At 42.7% G+C, this 20,263-nt stretch overlaps 1 protein-coding gene across 1 annotated transcript in view; it reads left to right on the forward strand.

Moving 5' to 3' along the window:
- The window catches only part of ITK (IL2-inducible T-cell kinase), a 60,497-nt gene that overhangs the window by 11,925 nt on the left and 28,309 nt on the right, over nucleotides 1-20,263 (forward strand). The window contains exons 2-6 of the mRNA XM_008574426.1: nucleotides 6,805-6,909; nucleotides 8,345-8,426; nucleotides 10,333-10,461; nucleotides 14,211-14,251; nucleotides 18,387-18,538. Coding sequence (XP_008572648.1) covers nucleotides 6,805-6,909; nucleotides 8,345-8,426; nucleotides 10,333-10,461; nucleotides 14,211-14,251; nucleotides 18,387-18,538 — 509 coding nt within the window. The remainder of the gene's footprint in view (nucleotides 1-6,804; nucleotides 6,910-8,344; nucleotides 8,427-10,332; nucleotides 10,462-14,210; nucleotides 14,252-18,386; nucleotides 18,539-20,263) is intronic.

Genomic DNA, 20,263 nt, shown 5'->3' on the forward strand with positions numbered 1-20,263 from the left:
TTAACCATTCATTTATGGATGGATAGTTAGGTTTCTCTAGTTTGTTTTAATGTAATAAATAATGCTGCTATGAGCATATCTTTTTCCTGTATCTTTATACATTTTTAACAAATGCACAAATGTTTCCATAGGATAAATCCTATAAGGAAAATATATTTATTTATTTTAGTTAACTCTTTTTTAATGCAATAAAAAACTACATGTTTATAAGATATTCAAACAGTATAGAAGGATATGGGAAGAAAAGAAAAGCTCTTTCTCTACTTTCTACTCTCAAACCCTAGGACTAACCCCATTGGTATCTGCTCCTAATAGTTTCTTGTGAGAAAACACATGCATAATTTTAGTAGAGGATCCTAAATTGCCCTCTGAAAACTGTATGAGAGTTCAGTTCTTTTTTTTTATTTATTTATTTATTTTTTTTGTCTTTTCTTTCCTTGCTTTCTTTTTCCTTTTTGTAAAATTCTCATTTTTTTCTTTTGGGTGTTCAGGGTGCTACTATTGAAAAGATGGCAGACTTTAAGGGGAACTAAGTTGTTTTCCCCAGAGCACAACCAGTCTCATCATAAACCACAGTGTGAAAAAGCTGAAGTGAGGAAAGCCAGATGACTATGGCTCAGCTATGAGCAAGAGGTCTTGTGGAAAAGAGGAAAGAAGAGAGGGCAGGTGTGGGATGGATCATAATTTCCTGGCTTTAAGTTGGTTCAGGGAGCCTTGAAATCGGCTTGCTTAGCTCCACACCTTCCCAGAGCTTTAAAGTTTAGTGGAATTAGATCCTGTTGAAGATGGGCTGGGGGACTGGACCAACTAGCAACAGCTAATTACGAGTTGTGCTGGTGTTCTACAAAATGCTACTGTTCCCACAGAGACAGTAATGATAACATCTTCGCTGGGTATCAAACAATCTTCTAGGTGCCTTTCCATAGCTCAAGTCATAGAAACCCTGAGCAGCAGCCCAATTTCTACTGGGAGAATTGGAAGAACTGGGAGAACTAGGAAGCGCTAAGACAACTAAACTCAGAGAACTGAAACAGCTTGCCAAGTGCTATCTGTCACCATAGGGATTCACCCCTGGCTCGTCCAAGTCCTGAATCCCTGTTTTTCTCCCCCTACCATTTGAGAGCTCCCTTTGACATCAGACCCAGAAAACTGAGTTAGGAGAACGGGAGGGAATTTGTGGGTCACCTGGAGCAAGTTTTGCAAAGGGGATGAACCCAGAATCCAGGAAGATCCCTAAAACCAATTTCAGAACTGATACCCTGCATTCTGCTGTGGATGGGAAAAATAACCCTCAAATCAGCCACTTAAGTTTCACTTCATATGACATCAGTTTTAATTTCACTGGTGTCATTGTGTGATTTCAGATGGATACAATGGCTGTACTATACCCAAAAGAGGCATTGAGCAAAGTATTTGAAATACGTTGCTAACATCATCATCAGAACGATTTCCTAATCTTCAAAAACCTGATAAATGATGTGTGTTATTACTTTTATCATATGATCCCAGGAAAGATCACTCTCCCCTAAAAAATACACCACTTCGGGCCGGCCCGGTGGCGCACTGCTACAGTGCGCCGCTTGGGAAGCGCGGCGGCGCTCCCGCTGAGGGTTCGGATCCCACATACAGACCGGTTCCCACTCACTGGCTGAGCGAGGTGCGGGAGCAACACCGAGGGTTGCAATCCCGTGCCGGTCCCGGTCCAGTACGGGCGCGACACTGAGGGTTGCGGTCCGTTGCCGGACACGAAAAAAGACAAAAAGGAAAAAAAAAATACACCACTTCTCTAAGTGACTTTCTTTGAAAAATATGCTCATAGTTAATGCCTAAAATTCCTTTATCAAAGCTCCCGCCAGCTTGCATACAAACTCTCTGAAACAAGCCAAGCTTTAAGCTATCATTTAAGTTATACCTTAGGTGAATGAGTATTTGGGGAAGGTTTTGGCAGGTGGAGATATCCTCTTTTCATGGGTATCAGACACATAACTTCTCATTGATGAGTCTGCTAGGTTAGTCAAGCAGTGACGGAGCCAATGTTGTCAGAGAAAAGAGGGGTCCCTATTCTGAGGAACTAGGGAAAGTGTTCCACCTTTGAAATCCAGCGTAAGCATTGCACCATTAAGAGGGGGCAGAAAAAAAAGCTCTGCTACCTCATGTCTTGGAGAAATAGGTCATACAATTGACTGTGCAGTGATGAGTTCGGGGAATGAAAGTCTTCTGTGGAAAGTCAGGCAAGCACAAAGCCAGTACGCACAGCAGTGAGGTGCTCAGGCTCCGGAGTCACACAGTTGAGCTCATGTGCTGCTCTTCCTCTTATTAACAGAGCTGATCTCTGTGAACCTCAATTTTGTCACCTGCAAAATGGGGGAATAATGCTTTGTAGGATTGCCCGAAGTACATTTTTTCCCCAGCCTCTCTCTTTGAAACTCACAATCCAAATTCTATTTTATACAAAATATTAACATAAAAAGAAAGAGGATATAAAAGTCACTTGCAGAAGCTTGCCTTTGTACAAATTTGTAGGCATCAGCATCTTGGTTTGTGTTTGACACACACCAAATATTTGGGGTGAAACATTGGAATACAAGGACTTTGTAGCTTTGCACATGGCCAAGAAAAGAGACAAGGGCACCAGGGTCCTGTGACTTTCACCCCAAGTGATACAGACAAAATAACAAGTAGGAATGAGGGCAGGTTTTACTTGGTCTCTCTCTTTCTCTGGTGGCTTTTGTGTGGTTTCCCTGGAAGGTTTTACCCTGGCATTTTTCAGAAATAGCGCAGTTGTTTGGGATGATTACAGACAATCACTGCTTCCCAGAGACTGAACTGTGTTTAGCTCATTGACCAGCTGCTCCCCAGTGGCCGACCAGGGAGTGCACAGCTGGTATTGCTGTTTACCAAGTGTTGGATCTTATAAGATCCACGAAGTACTCACCTCAGGGCCTTTGGAGAGACTGATGGGACGGGATGGATTGTGAAGGGAAAACCAAAGCACTTTTGTGGGAGGAGAGTGTGGTTGATGGTAGAACATTCCGAAGGAAGAACAAACCTGACAGCAGCCTCACCCAACACTCTGTTAAGGCACAAATGTCTCTTAAAATCTGTGTTTGGAATGAACGAATATTAAGAAGTCAAAGGAGATCATCTAAACTGAGAGGAGAAATCCTCCTTGGAAATCTCAGAGTCTCCACTAAGGCAGCCACCAGCCATGTGTGGGTACTGAGCATTTGAAACGTGGCAAGTCCAAATGAGATGTGATGGAAAATACATGATTTCAAAGACTTAGTACAAAAAAGGAATATATTTCTTTAATTTTTGTGTTGACTACAATTTGAAATGATAATATTTTAGATATGTTAAACAAAATATATTGTTGAAATTAATTTTACTTGTTACTTTTTGATTTTTTGATTGTGCCCACTGGAAAATTTTCAATTACAGGTATAATTACATCACATTATATTTCTATCAGACAGCACTGCTTTAGAACTTCATGTGGAATTTTATCCCTATTCACGACTCCAGTTAATGTTTATCTCCACTTTATGCCTTGATTTCAGTGATCCCAGGATGTTAAAAATTGATTCTTATCCAACACTTTTTCAACCCTTCAAGACTTTTCAGCAAATTCAGAGGAATTTGCTCTGGCTGCTCACTTTACCTAGGATACTCACTCCCCAAGACCTTCTCACAAATGGCTCCTTTTCGACTTTCTGATCTCTTCCCAAATGCTCTCGAGAGAGAGAGAGAGAGGTTTGCCCTTGCCATGAGTTGGCCACATCAACCTGTTCTATTCTCTTTATAGCACTTGTGTGTCTTGTCTGCCTTCCCAACTGTACTGTGAGCTCCATGAGAGAGTCTACCTTGATCATCACTCTGTTTCCTGCACTCAAAACATCGCCTCACTCATAGCTGGTCCTCAGTAAATATTTCCCAAATGGCGAAGTGCATTAAACTTTCTAAGTGCAGATACAAGTGCCTTAGATCTGATTAAGATTGTTTAAACTGTGTTCCACCTCGATGCCCTTCATTCATCTCCTTGTCTGCCTTCCCAACTGTACTGTGAGCTCCATGAGAGAGTCTACCTTGATCATCACTCTATTTCCTGCACTCAAAACATCGCCTCACTCATAGCTGGTCCTCAGTAAATATTTCCCAAATGGCGAAGTGCATTAAATTTTCTAAGTGCAGATACAAGTGCCTTAGATCTGATTAAGATTGTTTAAACTGTGTTCCAACTCGATGCCCTTCATTCATCTTATCCTAAGTGAGCACTGCTGTGGGCCAGCCACTGTGCTGGACACTGGGATGTGGTACAGATGTCCTGGTCTCTGCCCTTAGGGGGCTCAGGACTTAGTAGGTTCCAAAGACAAAAATGTCACAAACAGGGTTGTCCTATGACTGCCATGACCCTTTTGTTTCATTTCACTACGGGTCTCTGCCCTTAGGGGGCTCAGGACTTAGTAGGTTCCAAAGACAAAAATGTCACAAACAGAGTTGTCCTATGACTGCCATGACCCTTTTGTTTCATTTCACTACGTATACTGCTAAGGAAATAACCCAGCAGAGGTGGAAACAAGGTAACCTCAAAGCTCAGGTTCCCTGGTTACCAGTAGCTGCAGATGGTTGTTGAAAAGACAACCTCTTTGTGCTCTTTGGTTTCTGAAAAACAGATTAGCCATTCCAAAGAACTGTGATTATGGGCAGGATTGGGACATGTATTTCTAGCTGTGGAAGACTCTAAATGAGAAGATAGTTTGAGACCAAAGGGCACATGTTTTCAGAGGTTTTTAAGGAAAGACAAACCTGTTAATATATCGTTAGGTTACAAAAACAAGTTCTAGACCAATATGTAGAACAGATGCTCATTTTCATTTATAAATACCCTATAATATGTGGGGAAAAGACAAATACATTCCAAACGGTTAAACTTGGCTACCTCAGGCTTATAGAAAAAAGTGGGATAATAAGGAACTACCTCAGGCTTATAGAAAAAAGTGGGATAATAAGGAACTGTAAGTATTTTCTTCTCATATCTCCTTACTGTTTTATTTGTTACAATAAACATGGATAGATTTTTGTACTTTCAAACACGAAAAAGTAGTTTTTATAAGAAAAATTTTAAAAGAAGCACCATGAAGCTTCCCTGTATTTCTTAGGGTCTACTTCTCACATCTTGAATTTTTTCATCTCCGTTCTGTACTTCAGCTGCTAAAGCAAAGATCAGCTTCCAGGCTGGTGATCAAAAAACAGGAAGCAAAGATTGAGCTCAATTCTAGAGAATTTGATGATGTCATGCCTCCCTGAACACCAACCAAGCACACTCGTGTATCATGATGCTCTTGCAATAGTTAGAACTTCCTTAACCTCTTAAATTGGGAAGGTACCCTTTATTGAAAGCCCCTGTTATAAACGAGGTAATTTGTTTACATCAACCCATTTTATTCTCCAATCAGCCCTTAAAAGGTATGTATTATTATCCTCACTTAACAAATGTAGAAACTGGGGTTCTGGGAAGTTAGAAGAATTGCCCAAGGTCATGGGACTTGTAAGAGGAAGAGCCCAACTTTGAACCTTTCCAAACTTATGCTCATTCTACCACCATTTGCTAACTCTTTTTAAAGGATAATGGATAATGATGTGTTTTGCAACTGGTTCCATAGCTGAATTAAACTCTATTCTTAAAGGTGGCCTAATTCTAGGCACCTGGGAAAGACTTCTGTTATCCAAAAGCATCTCCCTAACTAGCCTTCCTTGGTGCCTGATAGTCCACCAATAGGATCTGTCCCACCGGGTAGGGCATCACATCCCCCAAGATCCACTCTCCAGGTAAATAGACACTTAGAAATGGGTTACATGTAACATCATTATAAGTCACAAACACCATCATGTGAATTAGTTATCAGGGAAATACATCTAGCAAGCTGCCAAGAGAATGAGACATGGGGTCAGTAAGATTTGATGGGGAGGATGGAAGAGGGAAAGAAGCTGCTATCTAGGGCCCAAGCCTAACGTTCTTTAAGTGCAATTTACTCATGATTTGGAGCCAAGGGTTGCCATCCTTGGTTACAAATTGCTTGGAGGTTCTGAGGTAAAAAGCCTCAGACTTTACAATCTGAGAACTATCTGGAGTTGCACTGTCCAGTACAGTAGCCCACTAGCCACATGTGGATGCTTACATTTAAATGCAAATTAATTAAAATTAAATGGTATGAAAAACTCAGTTCCTCAGTGACCCTGGCCACATTTTTAGGGATAGTTCTAGAGCAGAGTCAGGAAAGTCCTACCAGCGTGTCAATGTGGGACCGTGAATAACTAAGGGACAAGGAAAAGCCAATTGCAGAAAAGAAAGGTGCCACTAATGGTATTCATCACCATCCAGGCCAAGCCATAGGTCCATTACTATGATAACAAGGTCATGGATGGACATAGAGCTGAGAAAATTGGCATATTTATACTTTATTTCCCATGCATTGCACTACCCATCCTAGGTATGAGTTCTGCAAATGCTGCCATTCATCTCAAGGGCACTGGCATATATGGCACTGTGACTCAATGAATGGAAGTCAGTCACCCATCCAGAAGATGATTCAGAGGGCATGCTCTCTAGGAATCTGCTCAGAGTGTCTTTCGCAGGCACTAAGAGCCAGGAGACAGCTTCTGGATATCTGGTTGAGGGTGGGGGTTGGCAGTTGGCTTACAAAGCTAATGGATCTTATCTAACAATGTATTTCTAGAAGCAATCTGGAAAAAAAAATATTGTCTTCACTCTTACTTAAATGGGATGTGTTTTTCTTCCCACAGAAAAAGCGCACGTTGAAGGGCTCCATTGAACTCTCCCGAATCAAATGTGTCGAGATTGTGAAAAGTGACATTAGCATCCCATGCCATTATAAGTACCCGTTTCAGGTAAGTTCATTAGGACAAAGATACATAGTTCCCCATTCCCTGGACCATGGTTAAAGTTCTTGGTCACTGTGAGAAGAGGTGGGAAAGGGATGACTCTGGTTCAGGCTTGGAACTCAGACTAAGTCGGTAAGAAAATTTACGTGATCTTTCAATCAATGACATCCATTCGTTCATTCATTCATTCAACAAAGAATAAGCACAAAATCTTGAAAAAGTTGTTATTCCTCTTTTTCCTTTCCCTCATATCTTCCCTACCTTAAGGAAAGTCCTAATTACTCCGCTTCTGGGGGAAGAAAAGAAGCTGCTATCATGTTCTTTGAGATTTACTTATGATTTGGAGCCACAGGTTACCATCCTTGATTACAAACTACTTGGAGGTTCTGAGGCAAAAACGCTCAGATTTCACAATCTGAGAACTATCTGGAGCTGCACTGTCCAGTACGGTAGCCACTAGCCACATGTGGATATATTTAAGTGCAAATCAATTAAAATTAAATCATATTAAAAATTCACCTCCTCAGTCACCCCAGCCACATTTCATGTGTTCAACAACCACAGATTATAGAATATTTCCATCACTGCAGAAAGTTCTATGGGACAGAGCTGGCAGAGGGTATCTTTAGAATCTTTATCCTGTTTACCAGTCTTGTCATTTATGGCTCCAAAGGAATGGATATCTCCTTGTGCAGCCCAGAGTACCATTCTTATTTGCCATCCTGAGGGGTAAATATTCCATTTTTAACGTGGCATAGAAAAGAACATTTTTCTACAAGAAAAGTGACCCCCATGAGTTGAAATTTTTAGGACTGAAAATAAAAGGAATGACAAGTAATTTCCCAGTTGTTAAAATCCCAATTACAAAGGAGTGCATGAAAAAAACTGGTGAAGTTCAAAAGAGGTCTATAGTTAATATCACTGTACCAATGTCAATTTCCTGGTTTTGAAAATGTGCTATGGCTATGTAACATGTTATCATTAGGAAAAGGTGGGTGAAAAGTACATAGGAACTCTGTATTATTTTTGGAACTTCAAACTATTTCAAAATAAGGTTTTAAAAATCCCAATTATACACTTGCCCTCAAATCTCTTACTCTTTCATATGCCAGAAAGATTTTTTAAATCACTGAAAAATTAAGATGAGAAATAAATGTGCTTTCTAGTCAAGAGGAGAACTTTCCTTTGCTGTTTTAACTTAGTGATTACTTACTGGTGGCATGGAATCTGAGACGAGCACCCAAGCTGCTCACCCTATGTTTGCATAGCATGCAAATGTCTGGATAAAAAAGACATTTGTCCTCTAATCACTCAGATGTTTGCCTGTATGATGACAGACACCTGAGACCCCGCCCTCGGCCCAGTAGGCCAGATGGACCTGCTGTCAGTCACCCACCTCCAGGCACACTGCTCACCTTGAACTCTGTGTGTGTGTTGCCAGGTCGTGCATGACAACTACCTCCTGTATGTGTTTGCTCCAGACCGCGAGAGCCGGCAGCGCTGGGTGCTGGCCCTTAAAGAAGGTAATTAAACTTCTGTGCCACTGAGTCACTGAGACCCTTGATCCTTTAGGAGGCTTGGGTTCCATGATGGAATAGAGTGTGGTTTGAGAGCAGCCAATGGCCAAACATTTCTCTTTTTTGGTGTTGGTGGAAGGTCCCAAGTTTTCACCCTGGGCTCAAGAGGCAATGACCAGTATAGTTCAGGGATTGGCCAAATCCCAACTGCTGCTTGTTCTTGTAAAGCTCCAAGCTATATTTTTATATGGCTCATTTTAAATGATTATATAAATACCTACATAATACTCTTGATTTTGTCTCACGGCCAGCAAAACCTACTATATTTACTGTCTGTCCCTTTAAGAAAAAGTTGCCCACTCCTGGTATAGTGTGAAGAATTAGAGCATGTACCCTCGAGTTAGGTGACCTGGGCTTACGTCCCACCTACTGTGTCCACTTGGGTACTGTCTGTCCCTTTAAGAAAAAGTTGCCCACTCCTGGTATAGTGTGAAGAATTAGAGCATATACCCTCGAGTTAGGTGACCTGGGCTTACGTCCCACCTACTGTGTCCACTTGGGCAACTTCCTTAACTGCTCTGTGCTTCGGCTTCCCCATCTATTAAACAAGGGGATAGGAGGATAACAGTGCCTGCCTCCAGATCTGGTGTGAGTAACGTCCTGAGAACTGGGCTGGGCTCGTCCACACTCAGTAAAGGTCAGCTAGCTGTAAAGTATTTCAGACCATCAGCAAGGGTGCTTCTCAAGTCTTGCCTTTCTGATAGCGTAATTAGAACCAGCACAGTGTTTAAGCATGTGGAATGTGGAGCCAGGCTGCCAAGGTGAAAATCCCAGCTCTGCCAGTAATTACCGTGTGACCTTGGATAAGTTCCTTGACCTTCATGGGTGTCTCCATTTCCTCAGCTGTAAATTTTGACTGAAAACAGTCATAGTTGTTGTGAGAATTAAATGAGTTAGGACATGTAAGGCACTTAGGACAATACCCATCCAAAAGAAAGCACTCGATCAGTATTACTGTTACTGTTCTTTAGCGTGAAGCATTGGATGTAGCAGGAGATCTGGGCTCAAATAATTATCTGTTGCTAAGTAGCTATGAGGACCAAGGATAAGCAAGCCATATGATTCCGTAGAGCCATGACTTCTCTATCTGAAAAATGAGAATAAAAATACAAGTCATATCTTCTCCCAAGGTTCTCGTGAGCTTCAAATGGGATATGAACAGGCAAGTGCTGGGTAAACTGGAAAGTGCTCTAAATATAACAGTCACAGGACATAGAACAAACTCTAAAGTAAAAGTAACCAAAAGGGCCCCAGCTGTGTCCATTGGCCGTTCTCCTGCTGTGACGGCATTTGACACACAGGATGTTGGAGCTGGAAGGAGCATTAGAGATTAATTATCTCGTTCTGCGGTTTTTATACATTTTTTTTTCCATAGTAGAGTCCCCCTTTTTTTCCATACCCAAATCTTACTTCAAAACCACAGATTTAGAAGAATAAAAGCCAAGTTTCTGTGGTTGAAGGTAGAAAGGGTGGGGAGGCAGGAATTCCATCCTCTCAACCACACCATTACACATAAGTGACCTTGGTGAAGTCCTCTGATCCAGTGTCACAACCTCATTGCTTAGTTGGGGAAACTGAGGCTCTGGTGAGGGTCTGCCCAACCTGAGAACATGCAACTAACCCAAAACAGAGCCATGCCAGAATCCAGATCTGCTCATACCTAAGTCTAAAATGCACTCCCTCAGTAAATAGCACACTGAATTTACCTGCCCAGGTAAAAGCCATTTTTCTGATTATTCCAAGTTATAGTCACTCAGGCTTAGCAAGGTCCAGTCTCAGGGAGTTATAAAGTTGGTGGGCCTCGATAGACTGACCTGGAACTAAATCTTCTGCCCATCCCAACCCCTTTCAGAAACAAGGAACAATAACACCTTGGTGTCCAAATATCATCCTAATTTCTGGATGGATGGGAGGTGGAGGTGTTGTTCTCAGCTGGAGAAGCTTGCAGTGGGCTGTGCCCACTATGATCCGACGAAGAATGGTAAGAGACTGGGAATTCCTTTTCTTTGTAAAATGATCATAAAAGAATAAGAACTCTTAGCTTCCCATCATCAGGGTCTCAGGGATTGAATGCAAAATTCTACATTTTCAGAGGGAAATCATCTGTCTTTTCTACCAGTCTGTTGATGCTTTCTCATGTCAGAGCTATGTCTTTATAGCTCCTGACTCCTCAAAGTGTGGTCCTTGGACTAATATCACCAACATCACCTGGGAGCTAGTTACAAATGCAAATTCTCTGGCCCCACACAAGATCTACTGAATCAAAATTTGCATTTTAACAAGATCCCCAAGAGATTAGTATGCACAATGAAGTTTGAAGAGCATCGCTATAACATTCATGTTAGGAAATTTGAGTGGCATCATCTACTTAAATCTTACATTGTAGAGACAGCCTTAAAAGATGCATGATATTATTTACTTGTTACAATGGCAACACATCATACATGTGTTTAATTACACAAATTTAACTATATACACTTGAGGGGGAGGAAATTTTTTAAAAAACAAAAAAAACCTCCTTGTTTTACTCTGTGACTTCTCCCCACATTCCCTTCAAACTTGACCTTGACATTCACGGTCTCAGAGAAAAGAAAGCCACATTCTAAACACAAAGTGACAGCAAAAGTCGTTTCTTGCTGGGCCTTTGAGGTTAAAGGCTCAGGTCCTTGGGGATTGAACTGCAACTCATTTTTACCTTATGTGACAACTTTGGGATGTTAACCTCCAGTAAAGTGCCATTCCACTCATGCACTTTCACATTCGTTGTACCCTGTTCCTCACAACCGTCTGGGGTAGGTGGTGTGATCGCAAGAAATCTTAAAGAAATGGATGACCTCAAGCAATTCAGTCTGCTCAACATCACACGCTGGGAAGAGTTCTGCAAATCCATTGTTGAATAGGATTGCTGGCCCATGTGAATTGTTCTGCTTCCATTTTCTCCTCTCTACTTCTCCCCGTAGTTACCTTTTCTCCTCTGCCAATTTCTTTTCTGCACTAAAACTTAATACCTCAGATTGACAGTATAAGGCGGATGTAACATATGGCTGGGTTTTCTGTGGCTTCCTGAGTCACAGCCCCTCTCAGTACCATGTTCAAAACCACCACTTCTCACCCTGCTCCTTGCAAAAGTCCTTCAACGTTATCAGTCCCTGGGTCCAATTTTAGAAGTCGGTGATCCTCCACCTTAGCCCTGTTGACCATAATCACCAAGGCCAGTATGTAATGAAAAAGAATGGAAGGTTTTATATGGGTGGAATCTACCGCAGTAACAGGATGGCATGGGCTTGCCTCAAGGAGTGAAAGCTCTTTCCAAAGCCAGAGATCTGGTCTCCAAATTCCTGACAGCAACTTGCTGTGGGCCCTCAGATGGATGAGTGACTTGGCCATCAAAGGCCCTAATGTCCTCATCTCTAAAATGGTAGGGCAGCACTGGCCTGTTAGCTCAGTTTGTTAGAACATGATGCTGATAACACCAACATCCCGGGTTCCATCCATATACTGGCCAGCTGCCAAAAAATAAATAAAAATAAAAAATAAAATAAAATAGTAGGGCATATCTTAGGGGCTTAAGATGAGATACTGTCTAAGACCCCTTCCAATTCTGATATTCTTTGAATCTGTTTCCATTTTGCAGTTTTCACCATGGGTGTCATGTCTATTCCTCTTTGGGGTGCACAGTTTTTCCCTCCAATGAGTGGTTAACACATGACTGAGGTGTTAGGAGCATTTGCATGACTCACTAGAACTCTGCTTGGGGAGGGCTGGTCATGTTGGGCTCTTCTCCATGTGAACCCAGGGCTAACCCCTCTCAGTCACTTCTACGGTGGGCCATGCACTGCCCCCGCTGGTGGTTTAGCTTTTGCACTGCAACCCACTGCTATCTCTCCCTCAAAGCATCTCCTCACTTCATCTTCTTCTGACATGGTTAAATAACCTCATGCATCATAGTTATGACACAATTGGAGGTCAGAATTTTCAAGAAGCACCCTGTGCTGTGAACACAGCATGTGTTCCTGGTGTTGGGCATATTGACAGTGCACAGTCTATGAGCACAGGGTTTTGGAGTAAAAAACATCTGGGGTGAGTCCCAGCCCCATCACTTCCTTGCTGTGTGATTTCATACATGTTACTTAACCCCTCTGATCCTCAGAGTGAGTTTCTTCATTTGTGAAATGGGGATAATGATAGTAGGTAGCTTTATCATGGGGTTGTTGGGAGATTCAGTGAGGTTGTGGAAAGCTCTTAGCACTGCTGCTGGCACTTAACGAGTTCTCTGTAAATGTTGATTGTGTCTACTCATCTTTCTTATTTGTGGGTGAAAGAATCTGAGGCTGAGATGTAGCAGTACGTGTGTGTGTGTGTGTGTATCTGGGAAGCAGCATAAGCAGTTGCATAAAACTTATTTGTGGGTGAAAGAATCTGAGGCTGAGATGTAGCAGTACGTGTGTGTGTGTGTGTGTGTGTGTGTGTATCTGGGAAGCAGCATAAGCAGTTGCATAAAGATGGACCCTGCTATACCACTTATAGCAACACCCATTTCTGCAAACAGAACTGGCCTTGATCTCACCATGTGCCAAATTCATATAGAGGGAGAGGAAGGAAGGGAAGAAGAAAAAGAGACAAAATGTCCAGGCTGGAAGTGGCCCAAGGCTGGGGTTAGAACACCAGACTCCTGGCTCCTAGTTGAGTGTTAAGTGGGAACCATACTTCTCATGATGTGCACCCAAGTCAATACCCCAGCTTGCCCTTGCTTAAGAGTCAGCACAGGGCTGGGCTCCAGTGTCAATGTGTGAATCTCTGCCACATTCCTGATGTGGCTGCCCAGCCCCAAGTCAACTTCATACAGAGACAAGGACCTCACACCTACCTGTGCAGCCCATCCCCTTCTTATCTCTAATTATTGAAGAATTCTTTGTGTTAAGCTGAAGCCTGTGAAGTGCCTCCCATACCACACATGCTTCCAGACACACAGACATCTGACTTTGGTCCATTGATTCCAGGCCGGACCTTTGCAGTGCCACAAAGGAGAAATAGTGAAAGATGGAGATGAAGAGATGAGAGGGAGGAGAGAGGGAAGAGAGGAGAAAGGAAGAAAGAGGGGTGAGACAGAGAGACCTAAAGAGAGGGAGACATGGAGACAAAAAGAGATAAGCAGAGAGAGAGAGAGCGGGAGAGAGAGAGAAGTCGGGGGCATGTAGTTTGGGGGAGGCTGCAAGAACACATACTCAGATGCCTTGAGGCAACTAAAAGTGTATGCCAACCTGCTCAAAAAGCAACACAGAGACCTCCCACCTTCCCCACCCCCTCCTCAAGCCCACAACAGCATCAGGAAGCCAGTGAGTCACTGTCCCCTTGAGTCACCAATTCCCACTCCTGGGCTGAGCAGGTGGCAGATACATTCGTGGAAGTCTCTTTGCCTACGGGGAAAGGCACAGTCAAATTCCTCCATCAGGCTTCTCTTGGGAATACAGAAAGAGAGGGCCCAGACTATTGACTTCCGGAAGTTTCTGATGTCTCCTAGAAAAAGCAACAGGGAGCCAGCAGACTGAGAGAGATAAAAGACAGGTTCCAACAAGGCCGATTTTTGTTTCTCAGAGTTTCACCGTCTCCTGCTGGCCCCTTTTCTCCGAAAAGCCCCCTGGCTGCTTACCTCTGGTTGGGCCCTTTGGGTTTCATGTTCATTTTCTTTCTTTTTTTTTTTTTTGTTTTGTTTTGTTTTTCTTGTTTCAGCTTCAAAGAAGCCTCTTCCTCCTACTCCTGAAGACAACAGGGTGAGTGAGAGTGCATTGCGGCGCAGGTGGCCCCCATGCTGCAGGCCCCCGACCAGCCAGTAGTTCCAAAGACCAGGTGATTCGGCTGAACTCAGCACATTGGGTATCTCAGGCCTGCACTGTCTTGTGGGTCTGTCCACTTAAAGGACACCTCAGCTGCTAAATCTCCACCTTACTTTATACACTCAACAAACACTTATTGGTATCAAATGTGTGTCCCACCACCAGAGCATAATAACGGCTCACAGCTGTATAAAATGGTGTGTTTTCTCTATGCCTTGATGTATGAGGGGTCTTCAAAAAGTTCACGGAGAGATTTGTACTAGCTCTCAATTTCATTTTTCTGTGAATTTTCTGAAGTACCCTCGTACAAGACTTTGGAGACATACTTTTGATAAAGTTTTGTAAAGTTTCATGCTTTACAAATGTGTATTTCAAAGCACTTCCACACTTTTACGCTCTATTTTAGAACTTACTACCTGTTATATTCACTTCACAGGGTTATAGTTTTATTCTCACTTCAAAGCTTGTAAAACTGAGTCCCAAGGGAGGTCTTGAGACTTTCCCAAGGCCATTCAGCAATTTCGTAGGATACAGGGTTTCTGGTGCGGTGGTCTTTAACTCCTGCAGTGGTTCTCAAAGTGCGGTCCCTGGACCAGTAGCATCAGCATCACCTGGGAGGTTGTTAGCAATGCACATTCTCAGGACTGCTGCATCCAAACTGCTGGGGGAAGGGCCCAGTAATCTCATTTTAACAAGACTTCAGGTGATTCTGAGGTACATTCAAGTTTGAGAACTGGTCTATAATACACTGATTTACAAGACTTAGATGGTATAGTATCTACTCTGGAGAAGCTTATTCGGTTAAGACAACCAAAAAAAGAAAAAAAGACATGGGAAGGATCAGCCCTCACCTTATGTTCATATTAACACCAACACTCACGTTTGAGGACTTGCCCTTTATTCCAGAACCTACTGATTCTGCTTCCTCATGCTTCTTCCTGAAGAATGAGCTCTGCTTTTTCTCCCTCCAGCCAACATGGTGATATTTCAAAACTGACACCTTTCCCATAAAGAAAGCTATAAATCCTCAAAACCTTTGGCGGGTTTTTAGATCTGTCATCAGCCTACTCCCCCACGACAGGGAAGAAACGCGTGAACTGCAGCAGAACACAAGCTCTCATTTTCTTTTCTTCCACTGACCTTCGGAAGACTTCCACCATCTTCCTTGAAGTCAGGGTTTGGAATCCCGCTGCTCCTGCTTGCAGTTGGTTTTCTCAATGGTCCCACCAAAACCCACACCACTCTACTGAAGTCAGTCTGTTCTTCTCCTACTGTCAGTAACAATGAAGGTGAAAGCCAGAGAACGCTTCCTGATCTCTCCTTGGACTCTACCAGGAATCCCGCTGCTCCTGCTTGCAGTTGGTTTTCTCAATGGTCCCACCAAAACCCACACCACGCTACTGAAGTCAGTCTGTTCTTCTCCTACTGTCAGTAACAATGAAGGTGAAAGCCAGAGAACGCTTCCTGATCTCTCCTTGGACTCTACCATTCGGCTTTTCAGACTTCTTGGAGGAGCAGCGTTGATACTGTTATGAGCATTCTGACCCCAGGGGTTTGGAGATCATTGCTCTAATTTCAGCCACATATCTGAATCCATTGCAACGTTTCTCTTACTCTGAGTCGGTTGAAGTCATTTCTGTTAACTGAGGGGTAATGACATCTCAGGTTGACCTATACAGAAGCTGTATTTTTAATTCAGTCTGAGCCAATAGGCTTCACTGTGTGTGAGAAAGACTGTGAAGCAGGGTCTGTCCTCCAGAGGGGGAGGGCAGCTGTTTTAGGTCAAGACAAAGAATATCCATGATCAGAGTAACTGACAGCCCCAGGCCTCTCTAGCATGTGGGTGCAAATAAGGTCATGTTTTACACTAAGGTCCAAATTTCAATTCTTCTTGGGCACCCTGAACCCATGGGAGCTTAGCCCTTCCTTTAAGGCCCCTCCCAGTCAAGCCAGTGGGTTTCCTGAGGGGCCACTCGGGAATGTGCCTGTGTCCTTTCTCCCTGGCTCCTTGTTAAGGCACCTATTTCTTCCACTGCTACTTGGGCTCCCTGTGACAGCCCCTCTCAGCCCAGTGAGCTCTCCCCTGCTATGGCCAGGTTAGTTCCAAGGCCTGCAGTAGAGTGGCTGGGAGGGGGGACCTTCATCCACTCCAGGCCTCACCTCTTCATCTAGGCCCCCAGGCAGCCCTTCTTGAGCCCACAGACTCTAAGTTTCTCCAAATGCCATTCCTTGATTTTCTCACTCTAATCAAGTGGTTCCCAAGCCTATCGGACCCAAAGCTCCCTTTTTATGACTAATATTTTGTAAAGCTCTCTTTGTTGTCCTGAAAACAAATTCATAAATAATACAACTTATGTGAACACATACTTTTTAAGAGTCAATAAATACTTTAACTTTAATATTTTAAAAGAAAGACAATTTATATAACATGATATGTGTTTCTATACATTTGTTGGGGTATCACTGTGCTGGAAAATGCAATGAAACAGTTAATTGCTTGCACTTGTAGGTAGAAACCCGTTGAATTTGGCAGCTCAAATGGAACTGATACAGGCATGTTTTGTCGATGACTCAAATGCAGTGTTACCATCTGTGATATGATTTTCCAAATGGTGAACAACTCTCGGTAAAGTTCTGAACTAAATAAAGGGTAATCTTCCCTCAATGTACAAGGTAGTTGTATTCCTGGGAAACCTAGTACTTTGTACAGAGTAGAAGTAGAATCTAGGGTCAGGATCTTTTTACAATTATAAGCAGGTTTCCTCAACACGTGAATGTCTAAAAGGACATTTAAAAGTTGTATGGGATGTGGGACCCTGCAGAACTTTTTGCATTCTTGACTCTCACCCACTAAATGCCTCCAACTTTGTGACACTCAAAATACCCCCCTTGATGTTCAATGTGCCCTCTATAGAAAGGTACCACCATCATTTGAGAAGCCTGGTCTGACCTTTCTCTTCATGGGGATTAATCAGTGAGCTGACCTGCAGTGAGAGTGCCATGCTATGGATCTCCTTCCTCCGGGTGCCCTTGAACACCATTCCTCCCTCCATTAGCTCTTAGAGCAAGAGCCTCAGCTCCATGTACTCGTATCTGTAGCACCCCATACACCACCTCCTCACAAGCTCCACAAATATCTAGACTTCAAATTCCAATCCGGGCTCAGCTGGGATGACATGCTACATCAGCATGACAAGACTTTTTTTTTTAAGTTCCAGTATTTTTATGCCACCAAATGCTTGCATGTACTCAGAAAACTCGTGACCACCCACTACTGAATTACATTCTAGCCAGCAACTCAATCTTTCTACAACTCACTCTCAGAAAACCTGCCAGCCCGTAGAACATATGCCCATCCTGAACTCTAGTGATGGTTTGCATTACAGTCTTTTCTTCACGTCCTCAATATCTCATCCTAAGGAAGGTACTGACGAGCAGAGATATAGGCAAAACAGAGTCTGTAAGAGAAAGAAGGGAGCCCATGTGCTGTAGTGGAGAGAGCAATAAGACTAATAGAATTGCTAGATAGGCCTTGTCAACTTTCCTCTCTGGGCCTTGGTGTCCCTATTCTAAATGAAAGCATGGATTAAAGTATCTCTCAGAGGAATTCCAGCTCTAACAGCCTATAATTCTAGGGATCTGGACAAACCCACAAACCAAATCAGCAAAGCATGGACTGAGTGATTTAATGCTGACTGCATCTTCTTTGCCAAGAGTGTGTTGCTCTGGTAGAGAAGCTACAGCATAAGACATGGTGCAGGTGGAGAAACCATCAGGCTTGTGGTTGAAACCAGCGCTGCAATTCACTGTGGTTAGAATTGACCTCATAGAATGAGAAAGGTGATGAATTCCAGGTACTGATGTCTTTGTGTGGTATTCAGCACCATAATTCTAACTCATAAAGAAAGCTGACTAGAGAAAGCAGGTGGTCTCCACAGATACCCCAGTGGAACTGGTGTGTTGACCTGGCATGGATCCAGGAGCAAATGACAGCTCAGGGACTCACTGACCTTGCTTGGCATGTCACCTCCTCTTTATGTCTTTGCTTCATTTTGTTGTCTCCCCTCCCCAGCGCTCACTTCAGGAACCTGAAGAAACCCTGGTCATTGCCTTGTATGACTACCAGACAAGCGATCCCCAGGAGCTCGCCCTACAACGCAATGAGGAGTACTACCTACTGGACAGTTCTGAGATTCACTGGTGGAGAGTTCAGGACAGAAATGGGTAAGGTATCTTGGTGGCTGCCATCCCCTTGTTTCAGGTGTGGTGGGGACAAAGAGAATGCAGAATGATTTGTCTTACCTCCCTTAGCATGCCCACTGCACTAAAGTTAAGAGAGGGCAGCAGAGGCAGAAGGAAGAGAGAGGAAGAGAAAGCCATTGAAGCAGGTCTTTCCTCTTCTCAGAAGTGGCTGGGAGGCTGGCTCCCTGCACCCCATTTCAAGCCCTCCCAGCCCCAAATGCATCTCAAAATCCCCCGGGTTTTTCCGCTGACATCCACAGTTTGGCAGATTGGCAACTTGTTCTGCAAAGCACAATTGTTGAGTGTCTAAGTGAGGCTGAAGGTACATCCCACTGTGAAGTGCTTACTTTTGGTGGAAAGAAAAGGTCTGTAGAGATGGTGCCCATTAGCGGTTACATTAGGAAGCATCAGAAAGAAGATACTTCAGACTTAGTTACAATCACAATCATTGTACTACAGCCATCCAAATGACTCATGGAGAAAATAAGGTTGTACAAATACCAATTGCCCACTATGAGATTTTTTAATTAAAAAAATCTTATGAGCCCTTTTCTAATCTGAAATACAACAAAATTATTGTTATTAACCTTCATAATGCTCTGGGATGTATATGACTTAGATACTAGTACCTAGTTTAAATGTATGAGAGTCGCTCTGCCTTATAAAGCTTTATTTTTTCCTTTTAATATATCAGAAGTATTTAACCATGCCTTGGAATATCCTCCAGAATATGGTTTCAATGATTGCACAATCCAACACATAAATGTACCCTAATTTAGCAAATTCCCTTGTTAGGCACTTGAGTTGTTTCCAATATTTTGCAAATATTAATCACACTGTAATAAACATTCTTGTATATTAATGCTAATGGTTTAAATGTTTTTAAAGTATAATATTATTGTTAATTTAAAAATATAAAAAAGAAAAAGAAAACATTTTATCATTGCAACATTTGGGTAGCCTCTGTCAATACCTTACTTTTTAAAACAACAAATAGAGAGAATATACATAAAAAAATAAGCCACCCTTTGTTTACCCTTTACATCAATTCCAAAAGTAATCACTATTAATACTTTCTTATGTATCTTAGAAAAAAAACCTATACACATATGAATGGATCCTTTTTTCTACTAAGGTGATCCATTCTGTTCTTCGCGTTGCTTTTAACTTTTAATGATTTTTCTTGGACATCTTTTTCAGCACATATAAATCTACCTTGTTTTAAACATAATTGCGTATTTTAAACATAATTGCATAGTATTAGAATATAATATTAAGTTATAAATATTTTAATAATCTTTTATGGTTGGAGTTTCCCAGTGATTTGTTTTCTTTGTTATTTCAAACAAGGCTACAATGAAGATTTGTCTTGTTCCTATATCTTAGCAATCTTTTGAATAGATCAGTGGTTGAGAAATCACATTTTCAACTGTGAAACCGTAGAGTCAGAGTATGTGATATCTTTTTTTTTTTTTTTTCCTTTTTGTCTTTTTTCGTGTCCGGCAACGGACCGCAACCCTCAGTGTCACGCCCGTACCGGACCGGGACCGGCAATGGGATCGCAACCCTCGGTGCTGCGCCCGCCCCTCGCTCAGCCAGTGAGCAGGAACCGGTCTGTATGTGGGATCCGAACCCTCGGCGGGAGCACCGCCATGCTCCCACCCCGCGCAGTGTAGCAGTGTGCCACTGGGCCGGCGCGTGGCGTGT

The sequence above is a fragment of the Galeopterus variegatus genome, unplaced genomic scaffold (assembly GCF_000696425.1).
Source record: "Galeopterus variegatus unplaced genomic scaffold, G_variegatus-3.0.2 Scaffold1046, whole genome shotgun sequence".
Classification (NCBI taxonomy): domain Eukaryota; kingdom Metazoa; phylum Chordata; class Mammalia; order Dermoptera; family Cynocephalidae; genus Galeopterus; species Galeopterus variegatus.